This window comes from Rhinatrema bivittatum, chromosome 4 (assembly GCF_901001135.1).
Source record: "Rhinatrema bivittatum chromosome 4, aRhiBiv1.1, whole genome shotgun sequence".
Lineage (NCBI taxonomy): Eukaryota > Metazoa > Chordata > Amphibia > Gymnophiona > Rhinatrematidae > Rhinatrema > Rhinatrema bivittatum.
In genome coordinates, this window is record NC_042618.1 from 18,223,605 (window position 1) to 18,251,415 (window position 27,811).

General features: G+C 44.9%; 1 protein-coding gene across 1 annotated transcript in view; it reads left to right on the top strand.

Moving 5' to 3' along the window:
• Positions 1 to 27,442, top strand: part of PSMC1 (proteasome 26S subunit, ATPase 1) — a 60,479-nt gene extending 33,037 nt beyond the window's left edge. Inside the window, exons 6-11 of the mRNA XM_029597777.1 lie at positions 2,705 to 2,833; positions 4,497 to 4,593; positions 5,836 to 6,025; positions 20,593 to 20,744; positions 21,582 to 21,736; positions 27,135 to 27,442. Of these exons, the coding sequence (XP_029453637.1) occupies positions 2,705 to 2,833; positions 4,497 to 4,593; positions 5,836 to 6,025; positions 20,593 to 20,744; positions 21,582 to 21,736; positions 27,135 to 27,269 (858 nt within the window). The 3' untranslated portion in view covers positions 27,270 to 27,442. The remainder of the gene's footprint in view (positions 1 to 2,704; positions 2,834 to 4,496; positions 4,594 to 5,835; positions 6,026 to 20,592; positions 20,745 to 21,581; positions 21,737 to 27,134) is intronic.
• Positions 27,443 to 27,811: the final 369 nt, after the last annotated feature.

Sequence of the window (27,811 nt, forward strand, 5' to 3'; positions counted from 1 at the left end):
GACACCAGACAGTGATCAGAAATTACTAATGTTTCAATATCAGAGGAGCACAGTTGGGGAAAAGTAACTGGAGGAGATTAGAAGAAAATCAATCCGGGATTTCAAGTCATGTGCCCGTGCTATATGAGTAAATCTTCCCCCCTCCCCCCGGATGTAGTATTCTCCAAGAGTCCAGAAGTTGGAGATGCTCGCACAAAAAGGAAATACCCTTATCCCTACGTGGGTGAGATTGGGGCGAGTTTGAATGTCTGTCCAGTTGGGCATCTACTATGCAATTATAATCACCCCCCATAATCAAAAGTGCATTTCCCAGAGATTCCAGAACACTGACTACCTTCGTAAAGGAGGCGTGGTCACATCTGTTATGAGCAGATGAACAGGCTTACCGAAAAGAAGACCAGTAATTGCAATATACCTTCCTTGAGGGTCAGAACAAATCTGGGATAGCTGGACTGCTATATTTCTGTGAAATAGAATAGCCACTCCACATTTCTTAGATGTATCTTGCACTGCATAAATTGGAGAAACCCATCTCCTTTTAAGCTTAGAGTGTTCCTGGTCTGTCATATGCGTCTCCTGTAGAAACACAATCTGACATTTCAATGGGAGAGTACCTTCTCTCTCTTAATAGGGGAACCCATCCCTGCCACATTTCCATGTGAAAAAAATGGGTTTTGCTCCCCATATTCAGTCAATAAAAAGTAGTTAAGAAAACACTGTTCCAGTGAGAAACCAAACTAGGACAGATAGAGGGACCATCCGATCTCGCTCTCCCTATCCGGCACAGAGACAAGAACAAAAAAAGATTTTAAGGACCTGTCACAGACTGCAAGCTTCAAGATGTAGCATAAAAATCTCTTCCTCATCCTGCCCTCCCCAAATCTCTCCTTCCCCTTATCCTCCTTTTCCCTTCCACAATGATAACCCAGCAATTCCATCACCTACAAAGTAAGCTAGAGGTCAGTAAAACGTGTCTGGGGACCTTCTCCCCCGCCTAAGATGTTATACACCCCATCAAACAATCTTAGGGAATAGAAAACTATGTTAACTCTTTCAATCAAATGTACATTTAAGGAGAGAGAGGAAATAAAAGAAAACACTACCATTAATATCAATGAGAAAAAAGGCAGACTAGGATCAATTGCCATTTATATAACAAAAATGCTACAACACAATATAAAGCAACAATAAAAGTCCTTTGCCACTGAAAATGGACACTGCCGCATGCGTACTGGAAAAAGAAAGGGACATACTGTCTTTCAGAGGACTTCTTTGTCCAGATCTCTTTTGCCAACAGACCGTTAAAATCACCTACAAAAAGGAAAAATAGTAACCGTGTCCAATTACCAGTGGTTGATATATTGTAAAGTCAAATTAATTCTGTAGATCAGCCCGTATTAGTTGCATCCCTTAAGCACAGGCAGACGAGTCCCATGGCATATGTTAAAAAATAATGCAGGGTATATTCGCTCACAAATCCCAGCTGGAAAACAAACACGAAAGCCCCTACCATCTTCAGAAGAAAAAACATAAAGCAGCTCACTCTGGTTCCTTAAGCAAGTTGGCTACAAATGTTTTCACTTCCTCAGCCACCTGGAAATCAAATCTTTTGCCTTGATGCCACACAGGCAAACGTGCTGGGTTTTGTAGTGAAAATTGAATATTGTGCTGCGCAAGACTAGAGCAAGTAGGAGAAAATTCTCGGTGTTTTAGCATAACTCGGTTGGAAAAGTCCTGGAAAAGAAGGACCTTCTGGTTTCGATGTAGCAGAGCTTTCTTTTTATAAAATGCCTGCAAAATCATACCTTTGTATAGGAGGTGCGAGAACTTGGCTATGATAATCCTCGGTCTTGTGCGTCCTGCCATTTTAGGCCCATTTCGGTGCACTCATTCAAAAATCATTTTGCCCTGTAAATTTGCTAGGCTCAGTTCTAGAAATAACCAATCTTCCAAAAGTTTAGAAATATCCTTCTTCAGCAATCCCCACAAAGTAGGGATTAGTCTTACATGCACAATTTTCAAGATTTGTCTATTTTATCATCTTTCTCCGCCATGGGTTTTTCAAGCTCGTGCACCCGACGTTCTAGTTTCAAAGTGTCATCTTCCACTTGAGAGAGACGCCCTTCAGCGTGGTGCAGTTGTGGTCCAATTTCAGTAAGAGACGATTTAATTTGAACCGAAATGTGAATAAACCTATCTGCCAGAGCTTTCACAACTGTGTCTGTTAGCTTTATTACCAAAGACCAAGTCTTCCGGGTCAGCTGAATCTAGAGCGTCAGCCATTTTTGTAGACACGGGTTTGGCCTTCTCCTTCGATTTAGCCAGCCTATATACAGACATTACCTCCTAATAACCTCAGCCCCAGAGTCCACGCAACAGCTCACAATCTCGCACACTGAATGCCACCAGGATCGCCACAAAATCATGGGAAAAAAATGAGGTAATGGTCCCCGGAGCTCCAAGCTTTGCGTCTGCTGAAGGCCACCACATCATGTGACACCCCCCCCCCCCCCCCCCCCCCCGGTTCAGTTTGGTAAAGATGCAGTATGGGATTCCGAAATATCTTTCTTTGTCATCTTCTGCCCAAACTGCAAAGCGGTTATCTCTTTTGGTTAATATGTTGCAAAGCATGAACTAACTGATTGCATGGAATCTGTTAATTTAATGGTCTTGTGTATAAAGGAAATAATTTTCTTCCTGCTAGGTCCATGCTGTGATCGGAGTTCTTATGGATGATACAGATCCTTTAGTCACAGTGATGAAAGTGGAGAAAGCACCTCAGGAGACTTATGCCGACATTGGTGGGCTGGACAACCAAATTCAGGAAATCAAGGTAGTTGTTTTTCCCTTGGTATATAGCAGAAAAAAATTCTTTGTTTAAAAAAAAAAAAAAAAAAAAAAGCCTCGACAGTTATTCAAGGGACTGCACCAACAGCACAAAGTTGAAACCTGTATTATTGAACTATATTGTTTTTTTAAACCAGTGCTACTAACAAGTCTCTGTAATATCAGTATTAGTATACTTATTGACAACAGAACTGGAAAGGTGTACTTAGGGAGTTCACACAGTTTCCAAAGGCATTCTTCATCTCCAGCTCTTACTGATTCCACCACTCGTTCATCCTCTTCCTCTTTTCTCACCTTACACCCCACCCCCTCAACCTCTTCTTCTATCTTTCCCAACTCTCTCACTCCTCGCCTCCAGTCCTCTCTCTTCATGTACTCACCATTCCCTTCCAGCTGCTGCTCCTTTTTGACAGGTGGGGCTTGGAGATCCCTGCCAGCCCTGATGCTGTGGCTGGTGGCAGGGCCTGGAACCCCTTCCCTCCCCACTGCTGTGGCCTCTGGGGGGGGGGGGGGCCTGGGGATCCCTGTGAGCCATATTGATCTTGCCACCACCTGCTCCTGTTGTTTTCCCTCTGTCCTTTTTCACTTGCACATAGGGACAATTTACCCATGTAACTTATTGCCAGGAAATGTAAACACATAAACTGCATGTGCACAGCTGGAAAAAGGACACAGACGGGCATTGTCAGGACTATAAAGTGTTCTCACACTTACTGTAAATGCCTACAAATATTCATAGGCATAAAACCAAAAGAGGCTGGAATAAGGAGAGAAACGTGCCGAGATTTTCTTTTTACACCTTTTGGAGAAGCAAATGGTTCATGCCTTGAATTATATTTGTGGTCCTCTTTTTAGCAATACCTTTCCAGTTCCTGCTGGTGATTGTGGGTCTCTGATCAGGACCAGCACAGCAGCAGTTTATGGAGATTCATAATGGTGGAAATGACTTAAGTGGGAGGAGCCTTCAAAAAAACTTAAATTTGAAATTTCTTAAGAGTTACTGAAAAAAGCAGAATGGCAAAATGGTGGCTTTAGAAAGCAGCTAAAGACTTGGCTATTTCTTACATCATAGTAGGAGTGAAGTTTTAGCCCTGGATGTGATTTTTTTTTTTTGGGTTATACACAGTGTCGTCTTGTGTTTTATTTTTTCTTTGACTGTTTTATATTTTGTTTTAGCTTTGTATTTGGTTTTAATAGATGGTGATATTTGTATGCATTTTGCTGTTTTTTACCACTGTTGTATATTTATTTATTTATTTTTAATTTTTATATACCGACATTCTTACATCCGATGTAAATCATACCGGTTGGAATAAAGGTTAAATTACAGAAAAATATAAAAAGATTTTTTTTTTTTTTTTAGAAGCACAAGGGTTGCACGAAGGGGTGCTCTTCAACCGTCGCCGGGGCTCCCAGTGACGTCAGGGGGGGTGTGGTCACACATCGCATCGCAGTCATTCATTTCCCTCACCTCTGCTGTTGGTTCCGTATCTTTTTTTCCCCCTGCCATTCTTTTCTCTTGCTAGACTCGTGACCTGCAGCTCTTATAAAACAGACCATGTGGAATTCTTAAGTGACTGCTTGATTTTGAAATATTTTGTTTGTAGTTAGAATGAATGATCTATGTTCTGTTTGTTCTGCAACTGCAGGAGTCTGTGGAGCTCCCTCTGACGCACCCCGAATATTATGAGGAGATGGGTATAAAGCCCCCCAAAGGAGTCATTCTGTATGGTCCTCCTGGCACAGGTGCGCTTATACAAAGTACACTGCCCAAGTCCTCACATCAGATGGGCTCACACACATCGCATCAACTTGCATGTCCACTATATAAGCACCGTGCTAAGGCTATCATGGGGCTTCTTTTCTATACAATGATAGCATTATTTAATTCATGCCAAATATATAGTAGATTAACAAAAACAAGAACATTCTCATGGGGATAGGTCTGACTGGTGAAACCCAGATTTCCTGATAAGCCTGGTTGGTTTTATTAGGAATAATGTAAAGAAGGCCACTTCAAAAATGCAAGTTATAGAATGAAAGAGCAGTGAGAAAGTTGATGTAAACTGTTTAGTTTGAATAAGCGACAAGCCTGTAAATTTATTTATGCCTGCTATATGTTGTCTATACCTAGCAGTAGGCGTCTCGCATCAATACATTCATAAAATCTTAATATATACAAAATAAAACAACCTACAATGAGAAACAGCATCTCTTGACAATAAGTATATTAAGTTCAGAGAGATGATAATCAAATACCTTGAAAAAACTTCAATTGTAAAACAGAACTTCATCTTAGCACTCAAATGCCTGTGAAAACAATGAGTTCAGCATTTTTTATTTTTTTTTTAGGTTTCATAACTTGTGAACAGGAAGAGTTAGATCACAATTATGGTCACAATGTCTCTTAGCTGCCTTCTAACCTGGATTATGGGCAGTTACGGGGCAAAGCAGCTCCCCAGGAAAATGTTGCTTTTGGCGACCCCCTTCCCTTAAAAGCAGATTCAGACTTAAAAGGGGTAGTGTGGTGGCCGCCCCCCCCCCCCCCCCCCCACCCAGTTGGCACCCAGGGCAATTGCCTGTCTTACCTGTCCCTCATGACAGCTTTACATTACAAACCCAGCCCTGTGTGTACCACTACAATCCTGTACCTAGGAGGCAGCACTGAGCTCCCTTCAAGCTCATCCAGTCTGAGATAACATGCATTACAGGAACAAGCGTGCAGAATTAAGCTTGGGTCTTCCACACTTGATGATGCAGAGTATTACTACCTAGTTGTCTACAGTATTAGCCACATTTGTGTTAACATGCTAGGAAAGTCTATGAAAGGTCAGAATAGTAACACATTTTCCATTTGTTATTTTCTTTGCGGCATGGTGTTTGTAATGTAAAGCTGTAGGAAATGCTGTTTAAGTTTGCGGATGCAGTTCTGGCTAAATATGCAGTTTCTTAGCATGTAATATGCGCTTTTCCTCCCCACCAAAAAAGGTAAGACTTTATTGGCCAAAGCCGTAGCAAACCAGACGTCAGCCACGTTCCTGCGAGTTGTTGGCTCCGAGCTCATTCAGAAGTACCTGGGTGATGGGCCGAAGCTGGTGCGTGAGTTATTCCGAGTGGCTGAGGAGCACGCCCCTTCCATTGTTTTCATTGATGAAATAGATGCCATTGGTACAAAGAGGTAAAATATTGATTATAGATTCCTTTTCACAGGATAATAGTAAATCAGTGGGACTTCTTTCTTATCTAGATCTTTCTGGATCTATAATTTATTTTTGTTTTTTTCTTTTGTATATAGTAGGGATGTGAATCGTTTTTGAACGATTAAAATTATCGTCAGATAATTTTAAAATCGTCCAAAATCGTTAGAGTGCACGATGCAATACAAATGCCCACGATTTATCGTCAGGGGCATTTGTATTGTATCGTTAAATAGGGCACACCAAAAAATCCCCTAAACCCACCCTGACCCTTTAAATCGACCCGACCCGACCCATCGCTATTTTTTTTTTTACGGAGGCCCGCACCGCAAAAAAAAAAAAACAAAACCCATCTGACCCTTTAAATCGACCCCTCCCAACCCAACCCATCGCTAATTATTTTTTTACGGAGGCCCGCGCCGCAAAAAAACCCATCCGACCCCTTAAATCGACCCCCCCCCCTCCCGACCCGACCCATCGCTAATTATTTTTTTACGGAGGCCCGCGCCACAAGAAAAAAAAAAAACCCATCCGACCCTTTAAATCGACTCCCCCCTCCCGACCCCCCCAAAACCTTTTAAAGTTACCTGGTGGTCCAGGGGGGCTTCAGGGAGAGAGCCAGGGGGGCCTCGGGGAGAGGAGAGATCCAGGGGGGCCTCGGGGAAAGATTTCCCAGGCATCAGCTGTTCTAAAAAAAAAAAATGGCGCCGTTGCCCCTTTGCCCTTACCATGTGACAGGGTATCCGTGCCATTGGCCGGCCCCTGTCACATGGTAGGAGCACTGGATGTCCGGCTCCATCTTTACTCATCAGCCCATATTATACTATGGGCTGATGAGTAAAGATGGCCGGCGCCATCTTTAAAGATGGCGCCGGCCATCCAGTGCTCCTACCATGTGACAGGGGCCGGCCAATGGCACGGATACCCTGTCACATGGTAAGGGCAAAGGGGCATTGGCGCCATTTTTTTTTTTTTTTAGAACAGGTGATGCCTGGGAAATCTTTCCCCGAGGCCCCCCTGGATCTCTCCTCTCCCCGAGGCCCCCCTGGACCACCAGGTAACTTTAAAAGGTTTTGGGGGGTCGGGAGGGGGGGGGTCGATTTAAAGGGTCGGATGGGTTTGTTTTTTTTTTGCGGCGCGGGCCTCCGTAAAAAAAAAATAGCGATGGGTCGGGGAGGGGGGGGGGTTGATTTAAATGGTCGGATGGGTTTTTTTGTTTTTTTTGCGGCACGGGCCTCGGTAAAAAAATAATTGGGGAGGGCGGGGGGTCGATTTAAAGGGTCGGATGTGTTTTTTGTTTTTTTTTTTGCGGAGGAAAATGTTCTCTTTCAGGCCGTAACTGTGATTTTTGTTAGATTCTAAGAAAAATGTTATTGAAGGCTTCGTTGGGGGGGAGGGAAGAGACCTTTTTAAGTTCTGTGATAAATGTCACAAAATATGGCTGTGGCGGATCTTCGTGATCTGTGCGTCGGACTATACTATGATTACAAACTGTGGCCCCTGTGGCAGAATGTTCCTGCAGGCATTAGCTTTTTGGGACCTCAGACTCAAATATCATCTCAATCATTGGATGGGGGTTGATTGAATCGTCATGAAAACAGACATCAAGAATCATCACCATCAGATTCTTCCTTGAATCTAAAAAGTCCTGCAGGGAAGAAAAATCGAGTCTTAACCTCTTCACCTCTCGGCATGGAGTCCTTGATGTGGTGGTGTCATGGCACAGAGCAATTAGAGCTGAGGCATCATGGTACAGAGCCATTGTGCCGAATGGTGCAAAATCAGTGGCGCAGAAACATCATGACACAGGATCATGGGCGCCAACCCATCAGGAAACAGAAATCTTCAAAATGAAGAGCAGGCTCTGACCCCCAACAGCATTGTTTCACCTCCAGTGTTTTAGGCGGAAGTACCATTTAGTGAAAGAGGGTATTGTAAGTTTAGGGATGCAAGGACCTGTCTGCTACAGGACACTTCCAGTTCCCCTCCCACTATACTTCACGATCCTAAGTTCAGGAAAAAGAAAACGTGTTCTCTTCAGAATTAGACTTTTATTTATCAGATTTGGGAGGATTTAGAAGATAACAATTCCTGTCTCTAATATCCTGGCCACTAAACACCAGTTTACCCTAAAGAAACTTCTGTGCCATGGGTGGTTTCAAACATGCCATAAACCTTAGCCTGCTTAATATATTAATACTTATGGCTAAATTACTTACCCCTGGTCCCAACTTCAGGCATATTATCCCTCTGTTCACCTCTGAAGCAGATGCTGACTGGAGGTCTTGAGAATGTGGGCAGGGGAAAAGACTTGCTTCTGAGTCTGGTACTGGCAGAGTTGGCGGGCGGTCCGGGAAGGAAGCTTGCTTCTGGGTCTGGTACTTGCTGGGCTGACTGGGGCTTGCTTCAGGTTCTGGTACTAGCAGAGCTGCTGGGCTTTTCTCGGCCCCCTCACCGTCTCAGACCCCATGTCACTCTCCAACCCTAAGCAGGGTGTCTTCTCTTTCCGGTCTCCTGGCCACACCTAGTCTTCTCCCTCCTTGATAGCAGGGGGTGTTGGACTGCTTCAGGTTCGCTCTCCTTTCCTTATTTGTCCCCTTTCTTATACTTTCCAGCTGAAAATATGTATAAGCTTGTGCATAATTATGTAGTGAGTGAAGGGTCTTTGCCACATTGCAGGTCTTTCCCCCTCCCATTTTCTTTGCCGGGGGGGGGGGGGTACTGCCACGTATGCCAAGCTGTATGCCAGTCAGTGTTTTCTTCATTTCAGAGTGCTGTCCCTTCATCCAAGGGTGGGGGTCCTTCTGACCTTTGGAGTTCCCTTGGCCGGGTCGTGACTCCTGTTTTATGAGCTTAAGTGGCTGTATTCTCTCTGCCTCTGTTTTGTTTACACAGGCTCTTACTAACAGGCAGATCTTGATAAACATCCTTCAGTGCTGGTCTAAAGATCTCATCTGGGCAAGGTTTCATTTCTTTAGCTATGACAGTGTTTTTGGCCTGTCACTATATTTGCATATTTCTTGGCTATTATGATTCATATACGATACTATCAGTGGTAAAACATGGGATATGTCCCTACAGCCTGTGTTACCATTACCACTCTTATCAGAAATTCATTCCTTTGTACAAAATTTTTGGTCAGATTTCCTTAAAACATAAATGAAAAAAATATTAATCCAGACTCTAATTCTTGAGAAACTTAAAGAAAAGCTTCAAGCAAAATTTCCACCCTCGTTCTTTCAAAAAGAAGAAAAAGCAGATATTCTATATCAGAATGTTTGCAAGGCTCTTCTGATTCTGTGGACTATGCATCACATTTACTATTTGCCAGCCTGCCATCTGACCCATCTCTTGAGCCGGGCAAAGCTTCGACACCAGCAGAAGATACCACATACCCCACATTCCTTTTAAAGGCATGGCTTCTGCCATTTTTTTGAATTGGAGGGAGAAAATCCAAACCCTATTGAATGGCAAGGGGTGTTGAAATTTATTCAGCTTCCAAAGCAATTCAGAGCTGTCCATATACATGAAGCATTGCTACAAGTATAATCTAAAATATGGAAAACACCATTTTCAATACAACCAGTAGCAAAAAAATATTATCAACTATAGGGTTCAAAACTGCCTTGGGCATAGTAAAGTATAGCTGCCACAAGAATCCCTGATTGTAGAGTTGGCCTTGAAAAGAGCTAAGAAGGTTACTCAAACCATCTCTCCAGGAAAAGTCCCTAGGCTGTTAGATTCATTTGGCAAGAAGGTTTACAAGGAAACATTCCTTCAATCAAGAATAGATGCTCATTAAATACGGATGATTCAATACCTGTACAACTATTTGCAAAGACTCTAGGAGCATGCATAAAAGCTACCAGAGGAAGAACTTAAATTATTTGGCAATGTTATGGCAGAAACTGAGGACTGTGTAAAGCATATCACACAGTCAATTTATGGCTCTAACACATCTTCCAGGATTTTAGCCTGTGCCATAGAGCAAGCAGGATGACCTGGCTAAAAGCATCTGGTCTAAGGGAGGATGTACATGAAAAACTAGCAGACACGCCATGTTTAGGAGACAGCTTTTTTAGAGCAAAAGTGAAAGAATCCATTAAAAAAAAAAAATCAAAGTTTGGCTCTCCAGTCTCTTTTCTGCTCACAAATGGATACATCATTCCAAAGAAAATTCCAACAAGAAACCATACTACTATTCTCATAGACGAAGATACAATCTGTATCACTAATAAGGTGGCACCCAATCCTCCTGCAGCAGCTTCAACAGCCACATCAACAAATTCAACAGCAAACCAGGCCAAGAGGCAGAAATAAGCAGCAACAAAGACAAATTCGGCAACCCCCACAAAGAACTCTCCTCAGGTTTTTGACAGTCACATATCCTTCAGAACCTATTTCCAAGAATAGCAGTAGGGGGAAGATTCCGATACTTTGTATCTCATTGAATTCAAATCACAAACGACAAATGGGTTTTGAAAATCATAAATTAAGGATATTTTCTAAACTTCCAGATCCATCCATCACATCATTATTCATGCTACCAGCATTTGGAGCAACAGTTACAAATACTCAAACAAGAGCTACGTTGTCTTCTGCAATCAAAAGCGATTCAGTCAGTCCCTCAACAACAGAAAGAAAGGATTCTACTTTAAACAAAAACAAGAGATCTATGGCCAATTTTAGATCTCAGATTTAAATAGTTATCTAAAGAAAGAAAAGTTCAAGATGACCTCATTGGGTACAATTCTTCCACTTCTACAGAAGGGAAACTGGCTGACTTCTTTAGATCTCAAAGATGCCATTGCACATATCCCAATCAACAGAAAACAAATATTTAAGATTCATCATACAAGATCGCTACTATCAATATAAAGTATTGCCATTCAGGCTTGCAGCAGTACCCAAGAGAGTTCATGAAGTGTTTAGCAGTAGCTGCACACTTAAGAAGGCAAAACTTACTAGTCTTTCCGTGCCTATACACCTGATTAATATGGAACACATCCTACAAGAGCTCTGTCATTGATATGAATGTAGTGATTCAAACTATGAAGGAAGGCGATCTATGAAAGCCGTCAGGATGAACAAAGAAGATAGATGCCTGATGTCTATGAATTCCTTTATTGAAGCGGAGACACAAAATTTGCCCGACTCAGGCCGAGTTTCGCCGTTTAACAACGGCTGCCTCAGGGGTATTTTGTTGAGGCACCTTTTGCGATTACAGCCTCAAGTCTTCTTGTAGCGTCATACCCAATATCCAATCTTACACATCTGGATTTGGGGATTTTTTTCACATTAAAAAGAGTCCAACAGTAATGTATACGAAACTATGATGAACAGACATTTTCCGGCGCCCAAGAATCCCAGGAGCAGGGGAACCCTGGCATTCCTCAACAAAATACCCCTGAGGCAGCCGTTGTTAAACGGCGAAACTCGGCCTGAGTCGGGCAAATTTTGTGTCTCCGCTTCAATAAAGGAATTCATAGACATCAGGCATCTATCTTCTTTGTTCATCGTGATTCAAACTATGCAATATCCGGGGTTCTTGATAAATTTAAAAAAGATCAGTTTAGTCCCAAAATAAAGCTTAGAGTTCATAGGAGCTCACTTGAATATGGTCAGTGGAAAAGCCTATTTCCAATCCAAAGAGCAATCATAGAGTATGGTGCATTCGCTGTTCTCAAAAAGATGGGTGACCGCTGAAAGTTCATAAAATTATTAAGCCACATGGCATCAAAAGTGCATGTCATTCCCCTTGCCCAATTTGAAGATGAGGCATGCATAGTATCTTTAAGAGTTATTGGAATCGGTGTATTCAGCTTCTAAGTCACAGGATCTCTGTGACCAAAGAGCCAATCCTCTCACTAAGATGGTGGCCCAAAAAAGAACCTGCTTTGCAGCCAGAGCATTCAACCATCAGACTACCAGAAATTAACGACAGACACCTAACATCAAGGATGGGGGGAGGTGCTTATGGCTTCGATTTCCACAAAGGGACAACAAACACAGCAGGAATCGTCTCTGCACATCAATCTGTTAGAATTGAGAGGTATTCTCAATGGCCTACAAGCCTTTAACCTTGTGTAAAAAATTAAATGCTACCGGTTTGAATGGACAATCAAGTGGCAATGTTTTATATAAACAAACAAACAGTATCCTACTTTGTAGAGAAGTACTAATTATATGAAATTGGGCCATCAAAAAGAAAAGATATATATCTTAGCAATACATCTCTCAGGAAAGGACAATATAATTGCAGATAGGCTGAGTCATCAGCTGCAGCCTCATGACAACACACTGAAAAAACATTTTTCCAACAATGGGGAACACCAGAAGTGGATTTCTTTGCTTCTCTGTTCAGTCACAATCTTCCACATTACTATTCTAAAAGACCATCCAGCTAGTCAGTCGCAAGGGATGTGTTCTTTATTCCATGGAGCAAACACCTGCTCTACACTTTCACACCAATTCCATTGATATCAAATACAATCCAAAAACTGAGAAATGACAAAGGATTAATAATCCTAATAGCACCGTACCAACCATTTCGGAGTTGGTTTCTATGGCGCCAAGGCTGGTAATAGCTCCACTGGTCAAGCTACCATTGTTTCCAAACCTCTTGACACAATAAAAGGAGTCAGTTTTGCATCCAAATTTCTGGACATTAGCATTGACAACTTGGAAGTTGAAAGCCAGCTAATTTGAAAGCTTCACCTAACACAAGGTATAAAAGACTTTCTCCTTGCAGCGAGAAAACCAGCTATCCAAAAACCTTACAACTATAAATGGAAAAGATTTGTAAACTGGTATTATATTCAAGGAACAGCCTTCCTTCACCTGTCCCAAACCAACTTTATTGAAATATATCATGTATTTGCGTAGCTCAAGCCTAAAGTCCAGTTTGGTAAGAGTAATTTAAGTGCCATTGCTGCTTATCTACATGTAAAAGATCAGTCAGTTTCTCAAGAACCATTGGTATCTAAGTTGTAAAGGGACTTCATAATTTAAAACTAGCAATAAGAGCTCCTCCACAATGGAACTTAAATGCAGTGCTGCAATGGTTGATGGAGGCACCATACGAGCCTATGCAACAACAAACTTAGTTTCTTTCATGGAAGACACTTGCTATTTGCGATAACATCAGCAAAAAGAGTAAGTGACATACAGGCTCTAGTTACCTGCCGTATCCACACATTTTCAAAAATTGTGTGGTGCTCAGAACCCATCCAAAATATTTTGCCAAAAGTAGTATATCAATTTCATCTTGACCAGGTTTCATGTTGCCAGTATTTTATCCCAAACCTCATGAAATCTGAACAAGATTTACATAAATTGGACTATAGAAGGGCACTCTTGATCTGTATGGACACAGCTAGATCGATCAGAAAATCTTCCCAGCTCTTTATATGCTATGATGCCAATAGAAAAGGAGAGGCTGTAAAGAAGCATTCTTTGAATAGATGAATTACTCAATATATATCTTATTGTTATCCAAGCATGAAATACACACGATCAGAACCAACAAAGGCCCTTCATGACACACCTTAACTCGGCATCTATCCAGGACGTCTGCAGAGAGCTACATGGTCTACAACACACACATTCACGAAACACTAATATAGAGAGCAGGAAATTAGGTTGGACTTTCCCTGTACGTACCTGGATCAGTCCAGACTCCTGGGTTTTGCCTGGAGACAGAGAAGTTTTGACAGACTCTGCCCTATATCCTGAGGTGCCACCTACAGTCCGTTAGTATTTCTCTGTCTCCAGCAGATGATGGAGTGCAAAACCTACAGTCTGTACTTGTTACTTAGTATAAAAAAAAAAACAAAAAAAAAAACTAGACAGAGTAGGGAGCTTTTGTTTAATTCCAACTTAGGTCTTTAAAAAAAAAAAAATCTTGAACAGAACGAGGAGAATTTTCTTCAGCCTCCCAGGGGTTTGCCGGGTCCTGAGGGGGCCATCCCCCCCTGGTGCTTGAGGCAGCTAAGGCTAGGGGCGAGGGCCCTATTGCCACTTTGAAGCAGCACTGGGTGTGATACCGGGGAGCTTGGCTCACTCACCCCAGAAGGACCAGGATCCATAGAGGACTGCTGGGCAAGTTAAAAAAAAAAAAAAAAAGTATTTTCTTTGCTCGGACTCTCCCTTCCCTCGCTGCCGGTCTTTTGCTGCTGATTCGCCAGACTCCGAGTCTTTTTTTTCTTTCCCTCAGCGATGCTGTGAAGAACAGCATGTCGGGTATGCGGCTTGGCGCACGACTTTCTCGAGACGGCCTCTGTTCGCCCTGTCTCCCTGGGGGGAGGGAACCTCCACGGCCACCAGGGAAGTTGTAGTTCACGCCTGCACGGCTTCTAAAGGGCTCTGAGGACCACAGCCCCCTTCCCCTGATCCGTTCCTGCTGAGCGCAGGAACAGAAGCCATTTTGGAAACCATCAGGTCGGCGACGCAAGCCATGGCAGGGAAGGGGATTCTCCCGCCTTCTTTATCCCCGCAGCAAATGGCCCCCAGGGTGGGGGGGGGGACAAATCTGCAGGGCATGGCTTGGATGCAATGGAGGAGAGCCCCAAGGGGGCCTCAGACTCCTCCACTTCTGAGTTTATTTTATTGCTTCATAAGGCCTTTAAGGCCAGGAAGTCGGGGAAAAAGCAGGCTGCAGATAAATCTTCTTTCGCGGTGCCAATTTCCAGTTCCAGAAAGCAGTCCAAACCTAAGGAGGGCGCTGGGTCCTCCAAGCTGAAGCGCCCCTTGAGGTCAGTGGCACCCCATACAGACACAGATTCTTCCTTGGAGGTTTCCGATCCAGATGATCAGAACCTGTCATCCAAGCCTCTGCGGGGGGGTTGACGGGGATGCAGAACAGCAACAGATTCTGTCCGCGGGTCCCATATTGTGGAGGGTGACGACCCAAAGATGGTCCGCCTTTTTAGAAAGGAGGAGCTTGGCCTGCTTATTCCCACAATTTTGGGGGAGTTACGCATCGAGGCTCCACAAGAAGAATCCCGGATGGGGACTATTGATCTAGTGTTGTTAGGCCTGCGTGGTCAGACTTACTTCCTTTCCTTTTCATTTTTCAGTCACTGACTTTGCTGTTCAGAGAATGGGACACCCCTGATCTAGGGTTGAAGGTCAGTAAGGCAATGGACAAGCTATATCCTCTGCCAGAGGAAGCTTTGGACCTTCTTTTGAGTTCCCAAGGTGGATGCAGTGGTGTCAGCTGTCACCAAAAAGACCACCATCCTGGTTACTGGGGTGATGGCCCTCAAGGATCTACAGGATCGAAAGCTGGAGCTTCAGCTCAAGAAAATATTTGAGGTCTCAGTGCTTGGAGTCTGAGCGGCTATGTATAGCAGTTTTTCTTTGAGAGCTAGCCTTCGCTGGGGCCAATGACTTCGCTACAGGCCAATGACTCTCTTTCAGAGGGGGGAAGCTCTCCAAGTAGGGCGTCTTGAAGCTGCGGTCGCTGTGGTTAAGAAATTGGTCTGCGGATGTTTCTTCCAAGGCTCAGCTGGGGCTCTCTGCCTTTCAAGGGCAAGTTACTTTTTGGAAAGGACCTGGAGGACATGATTCAATCCCTGGGAGAGAATAAGGTTCATCGACTGCCTGAGGATAGACCCAAGTCGAGGGTCTCTTTTCCTTCTAGGTCTCGCTTCTGTGGGAATCGAAGATTTCAAACGCCCCGGTCTTCCAGTTCCTCTTTTAGGCAAAATTCAAATAGACAGCAGTCATGGTCTCAGTCCTTTCGTAGGCGACGCTTCAGCAGGCCCGGTAACCCCCAGTCTGCACAAGGAGTTAAGTCTCCACAATGAAATGAGACTGATCCATTCCTCTGTGCCGGTCATAGGGGGCAGACTGTCTCTATTTTATGAGGCATGGACCAAATTGACGTCGGACCAGTAGGTCCTCTCAGTGACGAGGCACGGTTACACTTTAGATTTTGCATGTCTCCTTCGGCACCGGTTCCTGGTCTCCCCATGTGCTTATGAGGAGAAATGTCGGGTGGTAAGAGATACATTGCAGCGCCTTCTCGAGCTCGGCGCCATTACGCCAGTTCCTCCTGCGGAACAGCGGAGGGGACACTATTCCATTTACTTCTGGATACCCAAAAAAGAGGGTGCTTTCCAGCCCATTCTCGATTTAAGACAAGTCAACAGATGCAGTCGGGTTCCCCGCTTCCGCATGGAGACTCTGAGGTCCGTCATTCCCTCGGTGCGAAAGGGAGAGTTTCTAGCATTGCTAGATCTGACGGAGGCATATTTACACATCGGAGTCCGGGCCTTCCACTAGAAGTTCCTAAGGTTTTCCATCCTAGGTCGTTGTCGTCATCAGTTTTGAGCTCTGCCTTTTGGACTTGCCCCTGCACCCAGGACCTTCACCAAGATAATGGTTGTAATGGCAGCGCAACTACGGAGGGAAGGATTTTTGGTGCATCCATACCTGGACGACTGGCTTGATTCAAGCGAAATCGGAGTCGCTTTGCCATTCGGCGGTCCACAAAGTGCTTCAACTATTGTGATCGCTTGGTTGGGTGGTCAGCCTTGCCAAGAGTCATCTGGTAACCTCCCAGTCCTTGGAAGTCCTTGGAGCTCTGTTCGACACGCAACAGGGGAAAGGTTTCCTTATCACAGACCGCATTTGCAAGCTGCAGGGACAGATTCAAGACTTATTGTCCAAACATCCTCCCAGAGAAAGAGATTACTTGCGGGTCCTAGGATCGATGACTTCCACTCTGGAGTTAGTGCCATGAGCCTTTGCTCACATGCATCCTTTGCAATCAGCTTTGCTTTCCCGGTGGAACCCAGTCTCCAAGCAATTTCATCTGCCCCTTTCTCTCACGGATTCTGCAAGGTCCAGTCTAGATTGGTGGCTCTTCTCGGACAACTTAACCCGTGTAGTTCCCTTGGTAGTGCCCGATTGGACAGTGGTTACCACAGATGCCAGTCTTTCCGGCTGGGGAGCGGTTTGTCTGGGGAAATCCGTGCAGGGGCTATGATCCCAGAAGGAATCTCAGTGGTTGATCAATTGTCTGGAGACCAGAGCGCGGTGTCTTTAGCATTACAAGCTTTCCATCCACTCTTCCAGGGGAAGTCGGTCAGGGATCTGTCTGACAATGCAACCACGGTGACTTATATCAATCACCAAAGAGGGTCCAAGAGCCAAGCAGTGGTGATAGAAGCTCAACAGTTGATAAGCTGGGCGAAGCAGCATCTAGTCAGCATTGTGGCTTCTCACATAGCCGGCGTCGACAACGTTCATGCAGACTTTCTCAGTCGTCATTGTCTCGATCCTGGGGTGTGGGAGTTGGCCGAGGAGGCTTTTCGACTCATATGCGACACGTGGGGCACACCCAGCATGGATCTGATGGTGACATTCAAGAATACCAAGGCCCCGTGCTGCTTCAGTCGCTGCAGAGAGACAGGAGCGGAAGAAGTAGATGCCCTGGTTCTTCCCTGGCCGACAAACATCCTGCTGTACGTGTTTCCACCCTTGCCTATGATCTCAAAGTGCTCAGGCGAATAAAACTCCACCCAGCAGAGGTAATCCTCGTAGCTCTAGAGTGGCCGAGACGTCCATGGTTTGCGTATCTGGTCAATCTAGCGGTGGCAGGGCCCCTGCAGTTTTGGGATCTCCCGGACCTTCTACATCAAGGGCTCATCTGTTTAGAAGAGGCGGATTGCTTTTGTCTAGCGGCATGGCTTTTGAGAGGCAGCTTTTGAAGCGCAAAGATTATTCTGACACGGTAGTGGCTACACTTGAGATCTCGTAAAACGTCCACCTCCCTGGCTTATGTCAGAGTGTGAAAAGTCTTTGAATCTTGGTGCATGGAACAAGAGGTTCCTACCCGGGTGTCGTTTTCTGATATTTTGTGTTTCCTACAAGCCAGACTATCCAAAGGTTTATCGTGTAGCTCCCTGAGAGTGCAGGTAGCAGCTCTTGGTTGTTTACGTGGTACAATACAGGGGGTAGCGTTAGCTGCGCATCCGGATGTGGCTCGTTTCCTTCGGGGAGCAAAGCACTTATGTCCCCCGGTCAGACTCCCTTGTCCTTCCTGGAGCCTAAACTTGGTTCTCACAGCTCTTTGTGCTGCGCCCTTTGAGCCTCTGAAAGGGCGACATTAAAAGATTTCACGTTAAAGGTGATTTTTGTGGTGGCTATTTCTTCTGCTCGTAAGGTGTCGGAGAACCCTTCTTAAGAATTTCTGATTCTGGAATCTCCTTAAGGACGGTTCCTTCCTTTCTTCCAAAAGTAGTTTCCTCTTTTCATTTGAATCAATCAGTGGAGCTCTTGTCCTTTTCAGAAGTGGACCGGTTGGATCCCCTTTCTGGGGACTTAAGGAAGTTGGATATTCGCAGGGCTTTGCTGCGTTATCTGGATGTTACGAACAGTTTTCGTATGTCTGACCATCTTTTTGTGCTGTGGAGTGGTCCAAAAAGAGGTAATATGGCATCTAAGACTACGATAGCCCGCTGGCTGAAAGAGGCTATAAGTTCAGCGTATTTGCTGCGTGGTAGACCCCTAGCGGTTGGACTTCATGCCCATTCTACCTGTTCGCAGGCAGCGTCTTGGGCGGAGTGCCAGCAAGCCTTGCCGCAAGAGATTTGCAGGGCGGCTACATGGAAGTCTTTACACACCTTTGCGAGGCATTACAGACTGGATGTCCAGGCCCCGGGTTCTGGGGGATTTGGAGAAGGTGTACTCAGAGCGGGCCTCTCCGGGTCCCACCCCAAGTAACAAAGCTCTGGTACATCCCAGGAGTCTGGACTGATCTGGGTATGTACAAGGAAAGGAAAATTGGTTCTTACTTGCTAATTTTCATTCCTGTAGTACCACGGATCAGACCAGAGTCCCGCCCGCTTTATACATAGAGGTAACGAAGAGTCCGCTCGTTCAGCATTTGTTTATTTTGGATCTGCAGATCAATTTTGTTCAGTGTTCAACTGGTCCTGTTCCCATTTGGGATTAGTGAGTCAGTTCACGACAGGTGTTATTTGTTTGTAGTTAATTTGGTTTTGAACTATTCTTTGATACTGAGTAATACTGACGGGACTGTAGGGTGGCACCTCAGGATATAGGGCAGAGTCTGTCAAAACCTCTTCGTCTCCATCTGCTGGAGGGGAGGCAAAACCCAGGAGTGTGGACTGATCCGTGGTACTACAGGAAGGAAAATTAGCAGGTAGAACCAATTTTCCTATACCTTTGGACAAGTTGCACTCAAAACTCTTTTTAAAGTAATCCTCAGCTTCTCGCTCATGCTGTCAGATTGCAAGTATGCTAAGAAAAACGATAATTACACTGTAAGCCTTGGCTCTGGAGTCCCATCTTGTGAGGCTTTTTTGTGCTGCTTGTCCACAGAGAAAGTGAAGTTGCTTGCCTGTAGCAGGTGTTCTCAGAGGACAGCAGAGCAAACAGCCACTCAGTCCCTCCCTCCCAGCCCTGAAAAGTTGAGATCTGCTAAGGAATAGACTGAGGGAGGATCATGTTGCGATGGCAGCACAGGAACTGCCGCACATGCCCAGAGCAGAATGAAGAGCTCTGAGCTGAGAGAATTAACTGATTTGGTTCCATCAGATGACATTACCCATCTCGTGTGGCTGGCTGTTCTGCTGGTCGCAGAGAACATAAGAACATAAGAAATTGCCATGCTGGGTCAGACCAAGGGTCCATCAAGCCCAGCATCCTGTTACAGGTAAATTACAGGTACACAGTTACATTGTGTGCCTATGGGAAAATTCCTAGTTGTTATGGTTTATTTATATGCTTTTCTAGCTAAAAAGCTGAAAGTGACTTTAACAAGTTTTGAGATTACATCAGCAATTATACACTATATTGATGTGTGAATAATTTAGATAAAGTAGAAGAGTAGTAAGGCTTAGGTAAAATGTATCTGTAATAAAAGTACAATAGGTGAAGGAAGGATGTATCAGGATAACAGCTGAAGATGCTTGATAAGGTAGAGACATCAAGGACACAGTGCTGAGAGTTTAAGGACAGTAGTTTTGGGATATACCAAGATTAGTCTTTTTGGGGGGTAACCTCTGGAGAGGAGTAATTGTGAATATGAATCTGAGGATCTGTCTGAAAACTTCCTGTAGTTGTGCCCTAATCACTTTATTTTTTGTGGGAAAACAGCTGAGGATCAGGTGCCGAAAATGCTAAATTTGCAATGTGCCTTTCTGTACAGCACTGTTGTTCAGTTATTGCTGTGTAAATTAGCTATCTAGACTTTGCTGCTTCTTCTCCCCACACACTGCATTTTAATCCAGTTTATTTTAGTGATATCTCTGTCTAGTAAAGGAATAGCAAAACAAGAGGAACCTTCAGTCTGAGTATTAGTTTTAGAAAATAAATAAAATGTAGTTTTTAATTTTAGCTTAAGAAAATGAGAAGCTCTGGTTTTCTTTTAAATTTAACTTAGTTTTGTTTCAAGTCCAGATTTCATAAGCATGTACAAATTTGGGACTTGCACATTTAACAAACCTTGTGTTCTGTGGGCGGCTTCATCTGACCTGCTCTGCTTTTCCTTCCCACCTTCCCCCACCCCTCACAGATATGACTCCAATTCTGGTGGGGAGCGAGAGATCCAGCGTACCATGCTGGAGCTGCTGAACCAGCTTGATGGTTTTGACTCCCGAGGGGATGTAAAAGTTATCATGGCCACGAACAGAATAGAAACCTTGGACCCCGCATTAATCAGACCAGGTGGGTGGCATCACTGTGCAGGCCAACAGCTGTATAGGCAGGCTTGCAATTGTCTCTTAAGGATCTGATTTTATGTTTGAATGTGTTTATTGCATTTATCATAAAACAAGCCATTACAATGCCTGAGACTATGTATACAAGGAAAAAGCTATAGCAGATATCCTTTGTGTAAATTTAGCAGATACATGTGATTTCCACTTCTAATATGTCAAGCTTTACTTGCAGGCAAACTCTCTTCCTTAAAGCCCATGTTCCCTGTATGTACCCGGATCAGTCCAGACTCCTGCCAGCAGATGGAGACAGAGAAAAGCTTTGCTGACACTGCATCAAAACCCTCAGTGCCCCTTTGTGCTGCATTTCTAACATACATTCATATCTGTAGTGCAGTATAAATGAATCGTGCCATAGCCTAGATTTGATTTCTCACAACAGTTGGAAGTAATAGTGAAACCAGCATGATTGCTTTGGACTGTCCTATTTTTGTAATGATCGTTTCTAACACCCCGAGCTTATTACCTATTTGAAGAACATACAAATACTAATCCAGTCAATTGTTTCACAGGCTCCAATGAATCCAGTTTCTGCAAAGACTAGCCTGTTCTTTATAAAAGTGCTAATGGGAGCGATCAGTCCTTTTATTTGAATTTGTGATAGAATTTATGCTGCTGTGTGTTAAGCATATTTCTTTATTCATGGAAAAACCTTCAAAATACGTGAAAGGCTTTTTTTCCTCTTCTTAGTGGCGGTGTTGTCCAAATCGTAGCTGTCTAGCTTAAGGACTGTCCTCGATATGACTTTTCTTTAGAGAATTAAAACTGAGTGTCTTTCAACATACAGGGCGCATTGATCGAAAAATTGAGTTCCCTTTGCCAGATGAAAAGACCAAGAAGCGCATATTTCAGATCCACACAAGCCGAATGACGCTGGCAGATGATGTAACTTTGGATGATTTGATTATGGCCAAGGATGACCTTTCTGGAGCAGACATTAAGGTGAGCGTCTTAAGCCTTCTAATTCCTCACTGAAACCTGCCCAGTCCAGCGTAGCTGAAATTTGCTTTGGTTCTGAATGAGTTTAGGGTTCTGCTGAGGCACAGCTCAAATTAAACAGATGATTTCATTAACCTCTCCCCTCTTACTGATGGGTCGTGGGCTATTCTAGTTCATAATATGTGAAACCAGGGAGAGCCTTTTGGCATAGTTGGTTTTCATTTCCTGTTGTCTGAAATTGAAATCCTATCGGTGACCTCTTTTTCCCTGTATGAGCCCAGATCAGTCCAGACTCCTGGGTTTTGCCTCCCTTCCAGCAGATTGAGACTGTGAAAGTTTCGCAGACACTGCCACATAACCTGCTGTGCCACCTGCAGTCCCTCAGTATTTATCTGTCTCCAGCAGATGGTGGCAGTGCAAAACCTTCAGTCTGAGTATTAGTTTTAAAAAAATAAATAAATAAAATTTAGTTTTTAATTTTAGTCTAGAAGAGTTCCTCTCGAAAGGTTGGCAGGTCCTGGTGGTGCCAACCCTTCTGGGTTGTGAGGTAGACGAGCAGGGGTTGGATACCCTTTCTGGATCAGTCTTTTTTGCCACCGGGGTGGGGACCTGGTAGTGCCAGCTCCCTCTCCCCCCCCCCTCAGGAGGACGCCCAGAGTGTTTTCTTTAAACTTAAGTTTAAAAAAAATAAAAATCCCAGAAGAAGCTTTTGTTTGCTTTTGTGGCGCGTTAGTCATGCAGCGGGGCAGTTTGCAGGTGGCCCGGCAGGGGATCTGCCTTCTATTCCTGCGTCCTTGCAGCGGCAGTCTCGAGTTGTGTGCAGGCATCCCGGTGGGGGCCATGCCACGTGGCAACCGATGCCTGGCATATGGGGAAGCGCGAGTGCGCCTCGCGCAAAATGGCCTTTTTACCTGCTGCCTCTCTGGGGGAGAGGTCAGCTCGGGAACAGCAGCGAGAGCGTCGGACAGGCATGGGATCCTCGCAGGGGATGCCGATTCAGCTGCTGGCTCCTTCCCAGTTCATGTGGGAACGGTGGCCATTTTAGCTTCTTTTGCACAGCACCTGAGAATACAGGAGGACAGGGAGTCTTTCTCCACCCCCGCCCCGCCCCCCCCCCCCCCCCCCCCCCCCCCCCCCCCCCCCGCTGCTGTCGCCAGCTGATAGACCCATAGAGGCCCAGGGGCCCCGTTAACCTCTGTCTGAGGAGGATGAGGACCTCCTGGGGCAGGATCCAGACAATCCAGCAGGATTTTCTCTGGATTTTGTACTACTTCTCCACAAAGCATGTCTCTCCAGGAAGGCCGCGGGACGTGCCTTTCCAGGTTTGAGGGCCCACAGGATCTGCGTCCTACTAAGCGGCCCAAAAGGGCATGGGGCGAGTGAGTCGACCCAGGGTTCAACAAGTCCTGAGTCAGGCTATGCTTTCGGAGGACGTAAACGAGCCCTCGCGAGAGCCTGGTGATGGGGGGAGCCTCTGGCGGAGGACCTTCCAGAGGTAGATCAATCATTTATATCTAAATATACGAAAATGACCCATGCAAGTTAAGCAGATAAGTGCACAATAATCTGTATTGGCAATTCATTATGTTTATATAATAGAAGCAAGTCAGGTTATGAATTGAAATGTTATTTGCAAGAAAATTAAAATCTAAAAAATAGCAATCACGTTTGTTATCCCAAATTAGTCTACACAATTGACCGATGATTAAATGTAAGGCTGAGCAATAAGTGGTCACACAGGTCGATGATGCTTAGTATGATGGTCAACTAACATATTGAGATCTGCTCTCATAATGGTGTTATATTAGAGGGGAGGAGTACTACTGTGGTTATAGTTTGATTTTGTCCACTCATTCTCATTATGATTTTTTAGGTGGACTGTTAGTTATTTTACAGCAGGTTATATGCCAGTGTCAGTGAAACTCTCTGTCTCCATCTGCTGGAGGGCAGGCAAAACCCAGGAGTCTGGACTGAACTGTGATACTATAGGAACGAAAATTAGCAGGTTGTTTTGGGGGTTTTTTCCTTCTTATGAATGCTTTCTTAAACTGAGTGAGCAGGAGAAAAGGCTGTTTAATGTGGGCTTTATACTACTCTAGATTTAACGCAGGAGCTGTAACCCTTCCAAACATTGTGACTGTATCGCAGCCAGGATCCTGTGGTGTGCCGCGCTGCTGCAGGGGCTGAAAGCTATGTCCTTGCTGTGGAACTGGCTGGCTCCGTGGGGAGTTGAGATGGTTGGGGAGATGTAAAGAGATTGGCTTGGGATGGGGCGTGAGAGAGAGAGTGTTTGGGATAGTGAAAGGCATGGAAAGAGAAGACCGTGGGTGGAGATGTGAAGGAGAGCTCCCAGGGTCCAGGACTTCTCTTTCCTCGTCTTTGGCTAGACCAGTCCATGCACTTGGCATTGTTACTCCCACCAGCAGATGGAGGCAGAGGACAAACAGAACCACGTAGGCTGGTGCTGCTGGGGAGAACATCAGTTCTCTGCCTCCAGCAGATCCTGGACGTCGGGTGCTGCAAGAAACAAAATGTGAAAAAAAGCTACAGTGAGAAAATGGGCCAACAGCATAGCAAGGTTGATTTTCCCCAGTGAAAACTGGGACCAAGCAGGGGAAGGGCAACGGTCAGGCTGACCAATCTTCCCACCCCTTAGACAGCCAAAATCGGGAGAACTGGGAACGCAGCCCACCACTTACAGCAAAAAAGGGAAAGGCAGCTAGCTAAAATAGACCATGCTACGCCGCGGCGCTGTCTCTGTCCCTTTGTGCTCCCACCTCCTGAGAACCCCGGGGCTGAGAAGGGAAGACAGTGTGGATGCTGTGAAGGCCAGCGACGGCACAGCGTGGTGAGCTCCCTTTCTCTAACCTATGACAGGGAAAGTTTGCTGGCAGAATAGTCTGAGAGAGAAACAGCAGCCAATCAACCCGTGAGAAAGGTAAGGCAGATGCATCCAAGAAAAGGGCGGGATACCAGATCAGAGCTGTGTGCAGGCAGTACTGGGGGGGGATCCTGTGCCACAGCATCGGGCTCAAGTCAAGCCAGAAAGAGCTGCAGGGAGCCAAGGGATACTGTTCGTGGGTGGTCTAAAAGATCCCAGAGGAAAAGAAGGCCCCAAATAAAGAAACATGGAATAGACTTAGTTTTTGGGTACTTGCCAGGTTCTTATGGCCTGGATTGGCCACTGTTGGAAACAGGATGCTGGGCTTGATGGACCCTTGGTCTGACCCAGTATGGCATTTTCTTATGTTCTTATGTTCTTAAATGACCCAGGAATTCATAAGACTAAACCATAAGACCTATTGTGGGATGAAAGGGCTCTCAGAAGTGGACACTCTAGAGAATATGGGGAAAATAGGAGAAGATCCACTGTGACACTTCAGGAAAGACAGTGACTCTCCCAAAGAGACCCTGGTTGTCATGGGAAAGAGATTCCAACAGGGTTACTGGCGTCCCTAGATGATAAGAGCAACAGAAGACCAGGAAGATTCAAAGGAACTGGAGGAGGGGGGAGCTCACCGTCTCCTGGGCAGTGGATGCAGCTGTAACGATGTTCAGAAAAGGTGATTTGGAAGCCCTTATAAACATGGTGATGCATTCCCTAAAGCTGACAGACGCCCAGGTAGGGGAAGCAAGTTGGATCAGAATCACAACAGATGCGAGCCTGAAGGGCTAAGGAGCCCATTGCGAAGGACAAGTAGCATAGGGACTGGGCAATAAACAGGCTAGAAACCAGAGCCATCAGGTTAGCCCTAAACAGACTCCTACCCAGATTAGAAGGAAAAAGTAGTCAGAGCGATCTCTGACAATGCCATGGCAGGTGGCCTACATAAACAGCCAAGGAGGTACAAGGAGTCTCCATGTAGCAAAGGAGGAAGAAGTGATGTTGCAGTGGGCAGAGATGCACCTCAAAACGCTCTCAGCAGTACACATTTCTGGTTAAAGCCAACAAGCAGGCGGGCTTCCTTAGCCAGCAGATGTTGGACTCGGGAGAATGGGAGCTGAGTAAAAAGGTGTTCATGCAGATTGTGGACAGATGGTGGCACCTTTAGTGGGATTTAATGGCAACCTAGGTGAACACCAAGGCAGAAAAAAAATTTCAGGTGCAGAAGGAAGCCAGGCTCCAGGGAAGTGGATATGTTATTGCAGCCCTGGCCAAAAGAGGGCCTACTATATATGTTCCCTCCATGGCCCCTGGTAGGACGTTTTCTCCGGAGACTAGCAGAGCATCTGGGTTTAGAAATATTAGTGTCACCGGATTAGGCCAGGCATCCGTGGTACACGGAATTGGTCAGGCTTGCGCAGATCAGAGGTCTTCTTCACCTTAGAGGACCCAGCTCTATTTTCTCTTACGGCCTGGCTCTTGAGCAGGCAAAGTTGCAAAGGAGTTACTCAGGAGGAGTAATAGCAACCTTGCTGAAGGCAAGAAAGAGCTCTGCTTCCTTAGGGGCAAACTTTAAAAGCGTTCCTCGCACTAAAAGATCCATATACACAAGTATGTGGGCCACACATGAGTATCATGGATTTTAAAAGCCGATATTTATACATGTATATCTGTGTGCTTGAGCTAAAAAAAAAAAGGGGGGGGGGGACGGAAAAGTGCAGGGCATGGGATAAGCACAAAAGATTAAATGATGAAAACAAAAGAGTAACTCATGTTACCCTAAAAATTAAAAGGAACAATAAAAGCTTGCTAGGCGACTGGATAGACCACTTGGATCCTTTTCTGCTGACATTTACTATGTTACCATCTTTCTCCCCGGCAGCATCAGACTATATAGGGAAAGGCATCAGTTCACATTTGTTTGTCCTCTGTCTCCATCTGCTGGTGGGAGGAACAATACCTCTGGAATAGATGACTGGCAAGACTGAAAGAAATGAAATTAGCAGGTAAGCTCAAATTTCACTTTTTTCCTCTTGCCCCCAATTCCAGAACCTCCCTCTTCCCCCCCCCCCCCCCCAGTTCCAGGACCTCCCTCTCCCCCCCCCCCCCCCCCAGTTCCAGAACCTTCCTCTTCTCTGCCCTAGATTATAAAATATCTCTCCCCTGAAAGATCCGGAACTTCCCTCCTTCCTCCTCTTCAGTCCCTCCCTCAGTCTTTCCCTCTCCTCCCATCGCCAAGATCTTTTTCCCAGCATCTCCCACCCGTAAAACTAAAGGATTCATAGACACAAGGTTGGAAAAATACAGTATTTTTATTCAGCAAAATAAATTGAAATTATTTAATAGTCAAAATGATGCAAATGTGCCATAGAAGCTACCTCTGAGCTGCTGCAGGAAATGGTGGGGTGGAAGCAGTGGCTATAGAGGTGATGGCCTATCAAATCGCAGGCCTTGAATGGAGCAGTTGAGAATGAAGGTGGAGATGCAAATGCTGTCAAACCTCTTTAATCTCCGCAGGCAATTTGCACTGAAGCAGGTCTCATGGCTTTGAGGGAACGAAGGATGAAAGTGACAAATGAAGACTTCAAAAAATCGAAGGAAAATGTTCTTTATAAGAAACAGGAGGGCACACCAGAGGGGCTTTACCTTTAAGCCACTCGTTTGGACTGGAGAGGAATTCTGTGGGTTTATTTTTTTTTCTCTATATTAAGGGGGAAGCAAATGTTCTGTGAGCGAAATAAAACATTTTATGCTTCCTTTTCCAGCATGGTTACTGTTCACTGTTAAACACTTTATTTCGCAATAAAAACATGTTTCAAAATGAACCTCTTCTGTCTATTCACCACAGACTGGGCAGGAACAGCATTGAAGTGAGCAATGATCAATCCAACTTGAATATAAAAATATATACATTTATACTTTTCAGTACCTCAAAAGTAAGTTAATAGCTATAATTTCCCATATTATAAAGTTGGCAATATCTTTCATTATGTAATATTTAAAGTACCAATTGCTTGCTCATTAAGTCAGAGTATAATCAAACAAGATGCAGAGTTGTTTGGAGCAGCACATTTTCTCCTGTATCAAAACAGTGGCAGTGGCAGGAGGGTGTGAGGCTCAGCTCCACAATGAGGACCTTTATGACCACAGCCAGTGAGAACCGCTTACTGCGTTCAATAAGATAAGTTTGATGG